At 40.3% G+C, this 15,069-nt stretch overlaps 1 protein-coding gene and 1 long non-coding RNA gene across 2 annotated transcripts; one reads left to right on the top strand and one right to left on the bottom strand.

Moving 5' to 3' along the window:
* Window positions 1-1,702: 1,702 nt before the first annotated feature.
* On the bottom strand, window positions 1,703-3,522 carry LOC137266386 (uncharacterized). Its single transcript, XR_010954976.1, has 2 exons — window positions 3,266-3,522; window positions 1,703-2,087 (listed from the first exon to the last, which is right to left on the bottom strand). It is a non-coding gene; the product is annotated as an uncharacterized lncRNA (long non-coding RNA).
* A 252-nt stretch (window positions 3,523-3,774) lies between these two features.
* LOC137264895 (uncharacterized) lies at window positions 3,775-4,353 on the top strand. Its single transcript, XM_067800254.1, has one exon. The coding sequence runs from the start codon at window positions 3,775-3,777 to the stop codon at window positions 4,351-4,353; it is 579 nt and encodes a 192-aa protein (XP_067656355.1).
* The last annotated feature ends 10,716 nt before the right edge of the window (window positions 4,354-15,069 follow it).

Raw genomic sequence — 15,069 nt, 5'->3', positions numbered from 1 at the left:
TTAAGCTGGTGTTATTGTGTTAGCTCACTGAGATAGAATGCCGACTTATGTATGAAAACCCCACACATTGAAAGTGTACTGACTCCGTGCCGACCACTCGGATGTATCCATTAATTGCCTAATTGTGCTAAGATTCTGTCAAAATTAGGTGACATTGATACCCAGGCTCATCAATATTGACCTTACTGAATGATCAATGAAGTTGGCACGGGTTCACCAAAGACGTGTTTTACCTGTGTACGACAGTGGTGTGGCTGGCCTGATCGTACGGCATTGAGTATCAATGTCATGAAAAAGCTGGACAACTGAGCATATGCGTGCTATAATGATCCTCATGGCGGTTATGGGTAGTATTTGCACACTCGGAACCTTCTCCACTCTGGACCTCCAGAGCAACAGCTGCTGGATTAACGAGAACGACCCGCACACGCAGGAAACACTGACAAAAACCTCCAAACTCGATGCACGGGTCACGTGTGAGCAAATCCTGACAGGTCATCTTGCCTTTTTTCTGAAGTCCGAATGGATAAATCAACCTCTTTATATTTATTTCAGTTTCCATCGCCTGTGGTGCTTCTTCTCATCCCGCCACTACAGACTGAGTGGACGCTTGTAAATCCAGCGCTACAGAAATGCCCAGGAAGATTTCAAGTTTGATTGTATTGTGTTTATTACCTCACAATTGTACGTTACCTACGTCTTGTTTCAAATGTTGCCTGGGCTACTGCTTGCATCCGTGCATGGGCAGGGTTTTCAGCGTCAAATCACACACTACTGACTGAAAATAGTAAACCCGAAATTTTCATGTCATACTCCAGTCACCTAACAAGAGGGATACCTGAACGAACACCTTTGCTTTAAATGAAATCCATGTGGTCGTGCATTCTCAAAACACCCATTACTATTGTATCAACGTTGATTCAATCCCATACATGCCATAGATAAATTGATCTTTCAACCAACATCCCTATATTCCTACCCGAGGACGTACAACGTCCAGCATGAACCATGTGCTTTGTGATGACTGGTTTTCTGAGAAAGCACTGATTTCTGGACTACTCGTTCTCGATGAAGATGATAGAGATCATTCCAAGAAGACGCTCAGTAGAATCTGTTTCAGCTGATAATCGAGACTGATTATTCCCAATTTACATCATCGTCATCATCATCATCATCATCATCATCATCATGGCACATTAGTAAAGCGCTGGCATTCATGCCGCCCATGCTCAAGGTGCAGATAGAATGTAGCAAATTACTCAGTGATATTTGAAAAGGCTATCCTGAACAAATGTGTTTATAACTGGGATCTGAATGTGACAAAGTCTGTACAGGCCTCGAGATTCTCTGAAAGATTGTTCCAAATCTGTGCCTCAGTAGCAGCACACACACTGACACCTAGCTCTCACATTTTGCCGAGTTTGAGTGTGTAATTCCAAGAACTGTTGCTGAATTTCGACATAAACCTTCATCACTATTTCCGCAATTCTACATATATTCAATAGTTCTGGTCTGTAAATGAGTTGATGAGCTCAATGACATCAATTCAACTGGCTTACTTGGAACAATTCCCGTTAGGTCCATATGATCACTATAAAATCAATCATGTCTAAATTATGTACATATATACATATGCGCCTCTGACAACTGACAACCAGTACAGACATGATGAAAAACAACAGAATAAATAATAATCAACTTAATATGAACCTATTTTATTCGTAAATTCAACTTCATCACAATCACATTCCATGGATTATATACCCCTGATTTTAGGCCGATCAGTCACAATTCAGTATTTATTGACGTCATGGGAGAATATAGGTTCAGAAGTCGACGCCATGATCAGAGGTTTCCACAACATTACGTTTATGAGCATAAACACGCACAACAACAGGAAATGGCAGCATACAAATGGTCGTCTCATGATAATTTCGTTGAGATAGGACTCTTCGGAATTGTCTGTTTCACTGCTCATGGACACAACTAGAGGTTGGACTGCTACTTGTTGAAGTACTTTCGTGATCAGCAGTTACACGGGAATTTTCACAAGCCAGATATACCAGTGAAGATTGCTAGAATGTTGCCTAGAACCAAACGAACAAGCCATAAATGTCAATACTTGCACAGGCAGAACATGGAAGTGACGTATAAACAGAACCACGTAAATGTTTCGGGTCACTTAGCGGACCAGTGGTGAATGAAATATAGAGCTACACGATATTACGTCTTCATTTCTGCTGTTATCTATTTCATGATTTGTTGCCGTTTATATGAGTGCATTAGTGCATCAGTGTGTGTCAGTGAATTATTCCAATATTTAAAGTGAGTGCGTGTGGTAAAATGTACAGTCACATGGGCAATATTCCAGCTATATCGCGGCTAAATCAAGTTGTAAATTCCCCCATAAATCCTTCTAAATTATAAAAACCTATCAACGAAGAAGAGTAGCACCATCTAGAACATCACAGTATCTATGAAGTAAAACGAGCATCTATCTCTAAAATTGGATTTCAAATTCGGACAAGACAACGTATAATATGGCTATAGATCGCCAACAACTGAAGGTACATCACCATCCTAAGGACCATGGGGACTTGCAGTACATTTGTATTTGCATGGGCCCTAGCTGTATCTATTCCTCCGCTGTTAGCAATCTAGAGACATCTAGCCATACATTAAAAATACACATATGCACCGATTAAACACAGTGGGAAGTTTTAATGTTCCTTAATGTTTTGGAACTTACGTAGCCTCTCAGAAGTACCCAATATTAAAAGACCACTGGCATATAGCTGCAATACTGCCAAAAAACACCAAACAAACAAGCCATAAATGTCAAATCTTGCACAAACGTGGACGCGATACATACATGAAGAACCATGTGAATGTTACCCTTCAGGGGGCGAACTATAGTTGCAAGATCACACATCCCTGCATTTAAATCATGTTCCAGTCAAAGCAACAGGTTGTTATCATTCTGTTATCTATTCTATTATGGCGGTCAGCGCTGTTTCTTACTGGACTATTACCTGCCCTTGTCAAAGATGGACGCACGACTTTGAGCTCCTGCAATGTTTATGCATTTAGTGAGGCGCTGTCACGTATAATAATCCAATAACGAACCAACGACGCGTCTGAAGTGTTAAACAAAACCCTAGAGCCATCATGATATCTCTTGAACAGTACAGGGCTTCGATTGGACTTTTCAAGCAACCCACGGGCACACGTCAAGTCGAATTGAACAACAACAGTGAGTACTCACGGTTCGTCCCCGGCTCGGACGTTCATCTCCGAGTGTTTGTATGCGCAATCTTATTATCCATCCATGTGTCGCTCTCCCAACTTGTGACTAATATGCTGAACAATCTGAACGATATAGATTTGGATGCATTCTTCCCATCAGAAAGGTTTTTCAATCATAACATTGTCACTGACGTCACGGGTTTGGAATGTGGCTGTGCCCCACTTTCCGCACGTGTTCCTCGGGCAACAAACCGGTGTCTCCAATGCGGCCTACCTGTATCCAGTGGTGTAATAACTCGGAATCTGTTGTGCTCAGGTGATATCGAATTTAATCCAGGCCCCGTAATACTGGAGAAAGTACAAGAAACTATCCTTAAGGAAATACGTGATGTCAAAACAGACCTGACTACTCAGATTACTTCCCTTAGAACCGACGTGCAAACGCTAACGTCTAAGTGTGACCAGATGGAAACGACGATAAGCGGCATACAGAAGGAAATAGGTGAAGTTAAGCATAGTAGCAGCATTATGTACGACGACATTGACGCACTGGCAGATAAAGTTGACATCATGCAGACGAAGCTCTCAGATTTTGACGAGGAAATTGACCGTCTTGAAGCATTTAGCCGACGTGACAACGTCATTATTTATGGTGTACCTGAGTGTAGTGATGAGGATCACGTGACGTGTAAACAGAAGGCTGTCAACTTGATGAATGAATTCGTCAAAACAAAGAAGTGGCAAAAGTCGGACCTTAGTCGCGCTCATCGACTCGGGTCTAAACGCACAGGTTCCGATCGACCACGCCCACTGATCGCCAAATTCAAGGACACTGACGATAAAATTGAGGCACTCAAAGCCAGAACGGCATTACAGAATGCAGGATATGGAATCTCCAGCGACCTAACAGCCCGACAAAGACAGCAGCTGAAGGAACTTGAAGGTACGGGTCTCAGGGGATATTTCAAGCATGGGAAATTAGTTACCGAGCCGGATACACGCCGTACAACCCGAAAACAACCCAGTGAATCCACTACAACCCGAAGAACACTGACAGCACGACGCCCTAGCTCTCGCACTACGCCAGAACGGATTGCACTTCCATAGGGGCGTGGCCAAGGCTCGGGTGTTATTAACCACGAAACTTTGAACAGCGATACCAGTGTAAATGATAAGTTAAATGCTGAGGATTCTAGTCTCTGCAATGACAACCAATCCACGTATGTCAATGAGGGGGTGAATTTGCGCATTCTATCATGGAATGTAAACGGACTCACGGGTAACTATCACGATCCAAACTTTATTAGCTATATAAGTTCATTTGACATTGTGTGTCTCACAGAAACCTTCCTTAGTACAATACCACAGCATTGGTTGGCGGACTTCGATATGTGCTTTGCACCTGCTGTTAAACTGGCAAAATATGGTCGCTTGTGCGGTGGTGTATGCGTATGTATAAAGAAGACATTCAGCGAGCATTTTCAAAGAATTACTACGGGAGTGGATAACCTTGTTTGTATAAAGCTTAGTAAAATGTCTTTGGCTTTACCAAGGATATTATACTCATATGTGTGTATATCCCTCCTAAGGGTTCTAGCTATTATCAAACAGTTAATTTCTCCTGTGCACTTGATAAGCTTGAGGAATTCCTATTTGAAAATATTTCTTTCTTTAGTAATTGTGCATTTCTTCTTTGTGTCGATATGAATGCTAGAACAGCAAGTGAGAATAATCCTTGTACACAAGAGGCTGATGCCGAGGCTGACGATATTATTGGTTCTCCCTTTATTGATGGGGATCACCGTTCTGTCGGCGAGAGGAAATCCAGTGATGATGTGATAAACGCTTTTGGCCGAAAATTGTTAAATATATGCTACACATATGGATTTTTCATTGTTAATGGAAGAGCACCTGGCAATGATAATGGTGAATTTACTTACATAAGTGCACTAGGAAGTAGCGTAAATGACTATTTTATTTCTTCAACTGAGTTTTTTGACATCATAGCTATGCTAAATGTTGGACAGCGTATTGAATCTGACCACCAGCCTTTGGAACATTTTTGTTACTCCCCTAATTTGTCATCTGATAAACAACCAGGTATTGTACTTAATCTCATGGAAACGTACAAGTGGAACAGTGTTCTATCAGACAACTTTATAACCTGCTTGAAGGATAAAGCTAAGACCTTTTTCTATAGTTTAACCGAATATATAGATATTAATATAGATGGTGCTCTTAACCAATTCGCTAGCCATATACTGGATGCAGCCAAATGCATGAAAAGACCTGCAGCTAGATCCCAGATTTTAAGACGCCAGCCTTTAAACGACGATTGTAGGTCCGCAAAGCGTGACGCAAGAAGGGCACTTAGGAAATTTAGACTTACACGAAACGACAACGATAGAAAGACTTTTTGTTCTTTGAGAAATAAATATAAAGAATCATGCAGAAAATATATGAGCAAAAAAAGAGATTTCCGACTGAAAACATTGAGCAGTTTCACCCAACATTCTAGTAAGTTTTGGAGGGAGATCCGTTCCCTAAACAGTAAAGATAATGTGGCCTGTTCTTTAACAACCGACCAGTGGGTGTCACACTTCCGTTCAGTCTTTTCACATTTTTCTGAAGATTCTGATTGTAATGATGCAGCTAGCTTTGTGGAATCTAAGGCTGATTCGGAGACCAGAGGTTATACTGAAGTTGATGCCGAAATACTTGATTCAAAAATTACAGAAACCGAAATTGTTGATGCTATAAAAAATCTCAAAAGCCGAAAATCACCTGGTCCGGATAAGATTTTAGTTGAGATGCTAAAAGCCTCCCAAGACATAATATTGCCATTTTTACATAAATGTTTTAACTGTGTTTTTAAGACTGGATATTTTCCAAAATCCTGGGCGCAGTCTATTATAGTGCCTTTACACAAAAAGGGCGACATCAATAACCCTGATAATTACAGAAGCATATCTTTGACGAGTAGTATTGGTAAATTGTTTACATCTATCCTCAACAAAAGACTAAACATGTGGGCAAATATTAGAGACCAAATCCCTGAAACACAGGCTGGCTTCAGGAAAGGCTATTCCACATCTGATCATATTTTCACATTGTATGCAATTGTGCAGAAGTACTTAATAAGAAGAAAACGTAAATTGTATGGAGCATTTATCGACTTCAGGAAAGCATTTGACTCGGTAAATCGACAAAAATTGTGGTCTTGTTTAAGGCGGGCGGGATTAGAGGGGAAAATGTTATTTATGTTACAAGGCATTTATGCCAGCGTAAAGGCTTGTGTGCGCAGCAATGTGGGACTCACTGACTATTTTGAGTGCCCACTGGGTGTGAAGCAAGGATGTCTGTTAAGTCCTATTCTATTCTCCTTCTTCATTAGCGAATTAGAAAATGAAATAATCCATAAAGGGAAACATGGAGCACAACTATACCCTGATATGTTGGAGATTTTAATGCTGCTGTTTGCCGACGACGTGATGTTAGTTTCGGACACAGTGGTAGGTCTACAGAACCAACTGGACATTTTGGAGAACTACTCGAAAGTATGGAAATTAGATGTCAATCTAGACAAGTCAAATATTGTTGTATTTAGAAGGTGAGGGCATGTCGCTTGTGGCGAGAAATGGTACTATAACGGCATTTCAATGCAAATAGTTCCTGAATACAAATACCTTGGAATATTTTTAATTACACATTGAACATGGGTAAAACTGCCGTTGCCCTATCGGTAAAAGCGAAAAAGGCTCTGATATATTTACTGTCATCACTCTATCCATTAGCGCCAATAACGCCAAAAATGTTTTTTAAACTTTTCGATGCACAGATTCAACCAATGCTTTTGTATGGGGCAGAAATATGGGGCTTCCAGACTTTCGAACCGATTGAAAAAATACATCTGCTAGCATGTAAGAAGTTCCTTAATGTCAATATTACAACACCAAACTGTATGGTAATGTGGAAGATACCCACTATACATAATCTCTCATATTCGTTGTATTAAATATTGGCTCAAAATACTGAAAATGCACGAACAGCGTCTACCCAAAAAAGCTTATAACATGTTACTGTATCTAGATAATATTGGTTATGTTACATGGGCATCAAATGTAAGATATTTGTTATTTTCGTATGGATTCGGGTATGTGTGGATTTTCCAAGGGGTCGGTAACGAGCGGCTGTTTATGAACGAATTCCGTCAAAGAGCCGTGGATATGTTTCGACAGAATTGGATGAATACCCTTAATTTAAGTTCCAGATTTGATGTATATAGATCCTTTAAAACAATGATAGAACCTGAGACATATTTGACAGACATTACAAGCAAGAAACTTAGAAATACAATTATTAGATTTAGACTTGGCTTAACAGATATAATGGTCAATACTGGCCGCCACAAGTCACTGGCCAAACATCTAAGATTTTGTCCGGTCTGTATGGCGGATATCGAGGATGAATATCATCTGTTGTTTATATGTGACGCTTATACCGAGTTACGAAAGGAGTACATTCCACAGAAATACCTGCGTCACCCTACAAGGGAATCACTTATACGAATTCTATCATCAAAAGACGAATCTGTCCATGTTAAATTAGCTCTGTTTCTAATACATTCATTGTCGTTAAGGAAGAGTCTCATTTCTCCTGGTAACTAATTCCACAATGCTATGATGCTTTTTACGCTTTGCAATCATGTCAACATGTTGTCTGTCATTAAAACACTATGTATACGGGCCAGAGGCCTCATGTACAATAAACCATCTTGATCTTGACTACTGCAATCGCAACATGTGTTCCCATATTTTCCCTTAATTTCTCTTCATCATCTGTTTCTCATTGGCTTATTCTTTAACATTTTACCAGTTTTATAATCCAATGTTCACTTCTTTTGAATGGTATGTTATGCACAAAGAAAAGGGCTGACCACAAGATTTAACAAGATAGATATCCGTCTCCCAAGGAAGAAAAACACTGCTATATGAATAGTCATGTATACTATCATGACTGCAACTTATAGTACACATTACAAAGTATATACCAAGCTTATACGTATGTAACATTATAACTAAATGGTGGACAAATGGTATAAATGGGTATAAAGATAACATTTATATGAGTCATACAGTTTGCGGAAAAACGACAGGAAACAGGAAATGCGCTCTTGCAGTACATTAAATTATTCGTTGCACAGGATATGTATGATTTAAAATCTGCTAATATTATCAAGTAGCTTAAAGGACGACGTCTCTTTTATACTGTTCCACAGTCACCTCGACGACATTGAAGAAACAAGCAATCAAATCGGCGATATATTTCTGCATTTACTAATGGGAAAATAGGTACTACTAGTATTATGTGTGAAGGGATTTCCTTCAGGGCCCGTTCTTGTACATCACATATCGCTTCAGTTATCAGCAAGAGACTATGGCCGTGTAAAATCACCCTTTAATGGATGATTGAAAACATTTCATTTCATTTGAATCAAACAGCCTTAAGACCTTAGCTATATTGATTTCAGTGTCGAAATCAATTTGTATCGTTCTTCAGCTTTCATACACATGGAAGTCACTCTCCACCTCAATCTGACGTGAGGGGTGTCATGTTAAATGTCAAGGTAACGTGTGCAGTTAAAGCGGCTGAGAATCCTGAGCATGTCACGGTGACAGCACAGATCTCGTGTGGCAAAGCCTTAACAAGAACCAATAAAAGTCAATTTTCTCGAGTTTGTAGGCCTATTGATCAGGCAGGTAATGGCGTCATGATCTCCATCGGCTTCTTGGGAGTATGTTTATTTGTCTGTTGACGACTCCGGGCTTCAGTTAAGATAATTATTCTCAGGCAAATTCATGAGAAAAGCTCTAATCTCAACGACCATAACATAATCACCTGTATTGACGGAATCTGATTTATCCAATGACAGGCCAATTCCACGTCAAGATAACCACAATAATGCGAAGAATTTAGATTGAAGTAAACGTCACTACCAATCAAATCCTCACTCCAGATGAACTGAAGGATTCCCTGATGTGTGCTATAAGCGTCGTGTTTTGATTTAACGCACACGGAACACAATACAGTCTTTGTTAACAGGAGGCCATGACCCGCAGTAACAGATCTCATCGTAGTGTATCTTACAACATCATAACTTCACAAGTGTGACTATTATTTTAGACCTGCCGACGATAGGTTGGCTTACAGAACGTGCTGAGAATTGTTTACGACAGTTACAGATTCATAATATAACAAAACCATGTGAGGAGACATCGTTATCTGGTATTTAATGAAACATGCTGTAGAAATCCACTTTAGGAGAGTGAGAGTTCAGCCGAGACGGAAGTATAACTTTCAAAACCCACTTTGCAAAGGTCCCTGGCTGAATATACAGAATATATTCTGGACACCTGGACTTTACTTGCGATATCGGATTAAATTCAAAGGTTGGTCAGTATAGCAGGACATTGGCTGGTTTGTACGTTTCTATACCAATAAGAGCTCTTCCTTTAACTAAGGCAATACTGTAAGTTAGACTGTTTGGCAAAAGCAGACTCTGTGTTTCAACGAAAATAGTTCGATTGGCTTAGTCTCGCGAGATTTGACCATCAGTATCTGACAGAAAATCTGTCAATATTGACGGAGTATGTTTTGATGGTCTTCGTGACAGATGGGTCTTATGTCTGCTCGCTCGGCAGCAATCACTGGTTACAGTCACCTGAGACACTGAAGTCTGCTCTAGTCAAGCCGCACATGAGCAGATCCTGAAATGTCTTGGACAGAGATCTAGAATGCCCTCCGGAAAAGCCAACTTACCGGTTCCTGTTGCCTCAATGGATGTGTAAATCGATCTTTTTATTCAGTTTCATTTGCATTGCCCGTGATGTTCCTTTCCACACCAATCACTGAAGACAACGTGGACGTCAGTTAAATCAACACTGCAGACAAACTATGGTGGCCTTCGCACTTTTAACTTTATGGCTCAACACTAACCTTTGAGATTTATCAAGAATAGACACTATTTACTCACAATAATTTATGACTCGCGTGTTCTCTTTTCGACTTTCGTCCGTCCGAGATGCTATGACTAATCATATCACTATACTAACTTAATATTTTATTATCGAGAAATGTAGACACACGCTTGGCAGACAAATACATTTCGCAATGTAGTACTGAAAGAAAGCAATATGGCAGAAAAGATAAAGCAATGTGTATCATATGGCATTGTTCCCGTGTACACGTATCTACAATTATAGGTGAGGATCTGAGGTGGAATTGGTTTTCACCAAACCATATTTGTATTAGACGAATAACTGAAACGCGGGATCAGGCTTGATCCAGGTGAATCAACGGTATGTCTGGTCCAGTTTTGATTATTCTCGCACAGTTTATATATACACTGTATCTCAAGAACGGGGGGCTTTAAACAACAGAGAAATTACGTTGTGACTTTGTGATGTTTGTTTGGTGAACCGCTAAACCACTTCACCTCCCATTAGTGATGGCAATTATACTAGGAACAAGCCTTTTAACGAAGTACAGTCATGTTCCGGTCATTCAAGATGAACAAGCCCCCAAACCCCAAACAGATCGTCTAAGACATACAAAATAGTTGGTGTTAATCGACCAAACCCTATATAAACAGTATCCTAAAATACCCCATGGTATATACATGGTAGCATATGCTGCAAATCATAGAACATGTATCGCTGTTTAACAGGCCAGTTGTTACCATAATGATGTGATAATGATTATCATAATCACAGTGACTTTTTACTTGCCCCCAAACCATACACTCCCACGCTGTCTAAATTAACGATGAAGTTATTATCAGGGAACCCAGGTAGATTTCATTTTTTTTACTGTTTCCAGTGACAGACTTGACTTAATGTTATTTGCCTTGACCGACACGGTAACAGGGAGGCCATGTGTGTCAAGGTGATAGGATACAGTAAGTGTCCATCACATGTTCAGTGTATGGCTGAAGGGACGAACCAGTTTGGGTTCTTGTAAAATACCCATTTTCTTACGTATGAAATACCGTGAGGGACATTGTTCCGCCATCGCATTCTCGCCATCTCGAACTTTGGAAAGGGTGAGCGATGGCTTAAATCTATAATATTCCATCCGTATCTCTTCGGGCATACCAGAAACTCGGGTTTTCGTAACGCCTAAAGAGAGAAGCCACGTATAAAGATTCTGAAATATGTAACACTGCAATAATGCTGGAATATCTGCTTCAGACTGACCTGATTGTCCTTGCCTCAGACATTGCAAATTGACAAAACAATTCCTATTTCAGCGGTTTTGTGACATGAGGATTAAGAAGTGAAAAAAAGACATTGAATCAATCGATATTATGAAACCATAGCACTTGCCTCGATCTGAACGTACAGCCGCTTATTATAATTATATAAGCATGTTTTCAGAATCTGAAATGAACACAGTATGTTACTAAGTCGACCTATTTTTCCAAATCCATGTGTACATTCTTTTCATGTGAGAACTCGAACCGTACCTGTGACCACGAAGTCTTTCCAGTCATTCCCATATCTGGCTCTCCTGGATTGTATCAGTTTGCAGTGTATAATTGGCGAGGACATGTTAATGTAATGCCAAATCCCCTAGTGAAAGATGAGCGTTAATAAAGGAAAGGAATGTTTTGTAGAGAGCGTCGTTAAGACGGGCATTATTGATATCGCATGAAATCAAAATACCTCAAAGGATTGGCATGACCGTTTCAGAAAATGGACACTAATCTCACAAAAGAGACACTAATCTCACAAAAGAGACACTAATCTAATAAAATAGTCACTTCTGTTGACACATTTGATTTTCAACCTTCTACACCACTGTCCGAAAGAACAAAGATAATGAAGAGATCAGTCCTCAATTCTGTCTTCAAAGGTTCAGGGCCATTTGTCAAAAATGAAAGCAAACGCAACATTTGCTGCGAGTACTATATGTGAAGGGTTGGACTTCTGCACTGAGTTGAACACTGTTTCAGGATGCAGTTATCCCAAGGATCATGATTCATTTGATAAATTCCAAACGAGATAATTTGGCTAAAACGTTGAATTTCACGCATGCCGTGTTTCAATGACCACCAGTGGACCATTCCATCGCACTGTCTACCTATGTGAATACCGGTGACCGGGTTGACGACTCCTTAAAAATGTATTATCGAAGCCCACATTGAAGGCGTCACGAAAATTTTATAGCTTTATAAGTGGCATGTGCCAGACTGAAGCGTTCCATTCTTTAAAATGTACTTCCGAAGTCATAACTGAAAGTGTGTCTTTGGTAAGAATGAATATTGTTGAAATAATTGTTCTATTACTAAAATCACTATAAAACGACGAGTAGATATTTGTCAAATATTACATTTTCCTGTTTGAATATACCATATATTTCCGTGTCTTTTTCGAATGAAAATTTGCCTTGCATGTACATGTTTTTGCGACGGGTTCCAAGGATAAGGACACGTTTAGCTTGTTATGGTCGTTCACAAATTACATGATTTTCGTTTACGAATATGAAAATGGTTAAGATTCTTTTAATGTGAAAAGGTTGGCAAATTCGCTAGTCAAACATATCTGTTTCACAAACTGTCATATACAATTCCAATGTATTGCATTCCATGAAGAAATGTTTGCACAGTGTCATTTTACTTGTGCGTAGTCTTCCGAAAAAAATGTCCTGGGCTCTTGAGATAACTTGCAAACTTACTTTATGCACTTCCTTCAGGTAGCCACTTTGGAAATTACTTAGACTGGAGAACTCTCCCGTAACTACGAATTAATCATTATTTGTCCCTCGAAAACTACCTTGCCAGACAGCCGCAATCAACCGCCTTTTTAACCACTTTGAGCTTCCGGGAAAGTAAAGGTGAACTAGTAAAATAATCTATACATATGGAAATTAATTAAGCAACACCAAATTCAAAGACACATAAAAACTTAACAAAGTTTAACGAAGTAATTTTGATGATTGATTATTCAATTTTGATGTATTGACATACAGCATGAGCTTTTCATGGGTTGATATGACGCGCGTGAAGCTTGCACAGCGCACGTGCATTGCTTTAACCTCAACTTTCGAAAAATGCACTTTTTCCCTGGGGTGTTTACAAGCGCAGGTTGTCGATTGCATTCGGTTTTTCATTCATTTCAATGTCATGGCACGTAGGAAATTATCAGAGGCCACTCGTTGGCAAATAATCGGCATGAGGAATGCTGGTATGTCTCTAAGACAAATCGGGACTCAAATCGGACGACATCATTCCATAATTTCAAAACTTTTGAAAAAATACCGGGCCACTAATGAAGTTAAAGACCTGCCTAGACCAGGAAGACCCAGGAAGACCACAGTCCGGGAGGACAGAGCTTTACTGAGACTTGTACGGCGCAGGTCCTTCGACTCGAGCTCTCGGTTGAGACAGGAGTGGCTTCCAGGGAGACCCATCTCGAACAGGACTGTTCGGAATCGTCTGAAAGCTGCAGGATACCGGGCAAGGAGGCCAATCAAGCGACCCAGACTGTCTCCAGCCCATAAGGCAGCCCGACTGGCCTGGTGTAATGACCGTTTGCACTGGAACATTGCCTCTTGGAGGAAGGTCCATTTCTCAGATGAGAGCCGGTTCTTGCTGCACATGGTGGACGGTCGTACTCGGGTCTGGAGGCAGAGGAACACAGCAATGGCTCCACGGAACATCCAGGAGACTGTGGCCTTTGGGGGAGGTTCCGTTATGGTATGGGGGTGCATTTCCATGAACTGCAAGTTGGATATCATTACCATCCGTGGCAACCTTAACGGTGTTCGTTACCAACAGGAGGTTCTTGACAGGGCTGTGGTACCTCATTTTGAGAACCATCCTCTGGCAACGAGACCCATATTTATGGACGACAATGCTAGACCTCACAGGGCGCATGCTGTAAATGATTTTTTGCGGCAAAATGCAATTGACAGAATTCCATGGCCTGCCATGAGCCCTGACCTCAACCCCATTGAACATTTGTGGGACTTTATTGGCCGTCGTGTGAGGCAGAGAGACCCACCAGTCCATAATCTCAACGAATTGACGGCTGCCCTGCATGAGGAGTGGAACAGGATCCCCCAGAATCAGATCCGGAGACTCATCCAAGGAATGAGGAGGCGTCTGGAATCGGTGGTGCGTGCGCAGGGAGGACACACTAGATATTGATGAAAGTCGGTGTGCAGACTCTCAGATGACTGTTCTTTCTTTCCATGTGACATTTGTGTTAATACACCTGACAACAACGTCTGTGGATGAATAGTAAATTGTGTCCATTTTTTCATGAATTTAAGACAGTTTTAAGAATTTGGATTTCGTTGCAATAAAGCAAAGTCTTGATACTTTTTCCCTTTAAGTTGTTTGTCAGAGATCGTCTGTTGAATAAAAAAGTGTCAAACTATATCAACCCGGCATATTTTGATTGTCAGAACACTTCAAAGTTGCTCCAATAGAAAAAATTGGGGTGTTGCTTGATTAATTTCCAGGTGTATATTTGAATTAAATACAGTCCCCCAAAAGAACTTTGATATTTCCATAACAAAAGGAAGTCCACAAAGTGACGTAGTCACTGTGGCCGTTCATCAAGTATCCAAATTTACATGTTTAATTCAAGCTTCTCATTTGACACATAGAAAGGACACACTATACTTTATCTCACATTGTTAAATGTTTTTAAACATATGTTCAAACTGTGTTTAACATCAAATCCCATGAAGTAGAAGCTGTTTGAAATATCATAAATACAACTTAAAACAAACATGTAGCAAAATTGTTTGCATGGA

Source organism: Haliotis asinina, chromosome 15 (assembly GCF_037392515.1).
Source record: "Haliotis asinina isolate JCU_RB_2024 chromosome 15, JCU_Hal_asi_v2, whole genome shotgun sequence".
NCBI lineage: Eukaryota > Metazoa > Mollusca > Gastropoda > Lepetellida > Haliotidae > Haliotis > Haliotis asinina.
This window is presented reverse-complemented; position numbering and strand designations above follow the sequence as displayed.